Here is a 2,331-nt window from a genome sequence, read left to right on the forward strand (position 1 = left end):
GACAGGTGCTAATTACTGCAAGTTATCTGGGAACAATGGCATTCAGAAGAATGAGTCCAAAACGTCAGCAGACATTTCGAGATGCACAGACGGAAGACGATGTTAGTAAACTGATGGCTAATTATGTTGAGTTAGTTTTTGTTTCGTTTTTTGAATATGCCAATAAAAAAAACCAACAGGCTTGCAAGAAAATTAATATTTTATGAGTTTAAAACTACAAAAAAAGACACATTTTCATTTGTCAGGAGTGTAGAAAAGGAGACGTTGAGTAAAGAAGGTTGGAAACAATCTGCATATTATGATATTTCAAAGACTGGTGTCATCGCTTTAACAAGAATCCAGGCTGCGGCATTTAAGTCAGACTCTTCCAAGCAAGATGTCCTGATCAACTGTGTAAGTAATTTCAGAGAGAAAAAGCCTGTTATTAAAATCTGAGAGTAATATTATTATCACTATTATTATTCAAAGTTGGTTCATCTTCTCTTTTTGTTTGGTCATATGTTTCATTTAAATTCTTTAAAACGATTTTATTTTCTTTACTTTAGTGCTGCCCGGGATATGTTAGTACAGACATGACAAATCACAAAGGAATCAAAACACCAGATGAGGGCACTTTAACACCTGTCTATTGTGTGATGTTACCGGGGAATTTAACTGAGCCCCAGGGGAGCTTTTTGTCCGATAAAACTGTTGTTGAGACTTGGTAGAGGTTTAGATACAGTATTTTCTACACATTATTCTTCAAGAAACCGATTGTATTACCATGACTATTTGTTCCACCGAAGGTAATAGAGACAGTAGAGGGTGTTGGCCATAACGGCCGCCCATACAAATCCGGTTATGGGTGGTTAAACTAGCAACTAACTAGTACTAACAGAAAGAGAAGGAATTTTTGAAAACTTTATTGACTTAAAATGAACTTATCTGATAAAGAAGAAATTAAAGTTGATTCAAATGCAAACAACAGTGACTACTGTATCGAGTATGCATATGGTATTCTGCTACAGCATCATATTGATAGTTAAAATTTAACAAGTTTAAAATACGTTGAAAAACACGTTCACCCGTTTTTGATCCTTCAAAATTGTTCACGACCAACTGTTTAGTGTCGGACTTCCTCAATTTCCCGATATTTTAATTTTAACTGTATATTTGTATTGAAATTCATTATAAACTTTGTCTTTCCCTTATATAGTGTAAAGCCAACTTTCTTACTCTCTGCAGTTACTTTTTTTTTATAGTTATTTCTGCATTCATTGTACGGAACTTGTTATCAGTGCAAGTTATCAGCGAACATTAGTTGGGCAAGTACTTCTCCATCAACGTTAAAGCCCTCATGGAGACCAGCTGCTTTCATGTAATGTTGAAGTGCAGTTATAAAGGTCTTTGAGCTGATGGGGTCACTCGTTTTACACACTTTCAGATATTGATAATATTTTATTCCTGTCTGTCTAATAATAATTTATTGACATACACCGTTTATATCGGTGGTACTCAGCAAGTGGTGCGTCAAACATCTTAACTATAGAAAACAAAGTAATCTAAACAAAACTAATGAAAATATAAAAGGTAACTAGAAATTGCAAGTGAAGTGCTGCGAAGTACAACTGCATATAAATGTTCTTCGAACAAACTTATTTATGCGAGTCAAGTGAAAATAATGAATAATAAAAATATAACAAATAATAGGAGACACGACCCATTGTCTATATTAGAACACTTCTCATTGGGTAACAAAGTCGTAATTTTTCATTTTTGTAAAAAAGCGTTTATAGTGGTGAATTATGGTTTAGGTTTTTTTAAATAAAGTTTCAAAAATTTTTATGTATGTGGAAAATGTAGTTGATTACCAAAGGTTACAATTTTATTTTGAAGACTGCATGGTCTAGGAAGTGTACGAGCCAGCGTGTTATTTGATCACAAGTGCGAGACATCACAAGAGTGAGCCGGCGAGCCATGACGTCAAGACTATAGATACGAGACGTTAACGAGTTGTGCGAGGTATCGGCTGAGATTTGTGGAGTACAATTCAAAAAACAACTATAGGTCTAATAATGAATTATTGTGATGTTAAATAGACAATGTTAGCTATCAAGGAGCGACGTTGTTTTTCATTGGGGCCTTCGTCCCTTCAAGGCTAGGCCTATACCATCCTAGTTAGTCTAGGCCTAGGCTAGCGCGACATGCGGACGTTGGTACGTGTTGGTTAGTCTACAAACGTCGCCTAAAGTAATTGATTTTACCCGGCAGAACAAAAGAAGGAAACTCCGCTTTTCAGTCGTCTTAGGCCCTTATTTTTTGAAAAACAATGACCTTTCAGATGTCAAATCG

The 2,331-nt window shown here is 35.4% G+C and overlaps 1 protein-coding gene across 1 annotated transcript; it reads left to right on the forward strand.

Moving 5' to 3' along the window:
• Window positions 1-22: 22 nt before the first annotated feature.
• On the forward strand, window positions 23-1,651 carry LOC117109817 (carbonyl reductase [NADPH] 1-like). Its single transcript, XM_033252249.1, has 3 exons — window positions 23-130; window positions 246-393; window positions 546-1,651. Exons 1-3 carry the CDS (start codon window positions 36-38, stop codon window positions 705-707), a joined length of 405 nt encoding a protein of 134 aa, XP_033108140.1. The 5' UTR covers window positions 23-35; the 3' UTR covers window positions 708-1,651.
• The last annotated feature ends 680 nt before the right edge of the window (window positions 1,652-2,331 follow it).

The sequence above is a fragment of the Anneissia japonica genome, unplaced genomic scaffold, assembly GCF_011630105.1.
Source record: "Anneissia japonica isolate Jap-2015-1 unplaced genomic scaffold, ASM1163010v1 scaffold288289_len232728_cov185, whole genome shotgun sequence".
NCBI lineage: Eukaryota > Metazoa > Echinodermata > Crinoidea > Comatulida > Comatulidae > Anneissia > Anneissia japonica.

What these genes read in the sequence shown, in the direction of transcription:
- LOC117109817 (XM_033252249.1), top strand. Translation starts at nt 36, where the DNA reads ATGGCATTCAGAAGAATGAGTCCAAAACGTCAGCAGACATTTCGAGAT. An exon ending in CTGATGGCTAATTATGTTGA is followed by an intron (nt 131 to 245) that starts GTTAGTTTTTGT and finishes TTCATTTGTCAG; the next exon opens with GAGTGTAGAAAAGGAGACGT. An exon ending in AAGATGTCCTGATCAACTGT is followed by an intron (nt 394 to 545) that starts GTAAGTAATTTC and finishes TCTTTACTTTAG; the next exon opens with TGCTGCCCGGGATATGTTAG.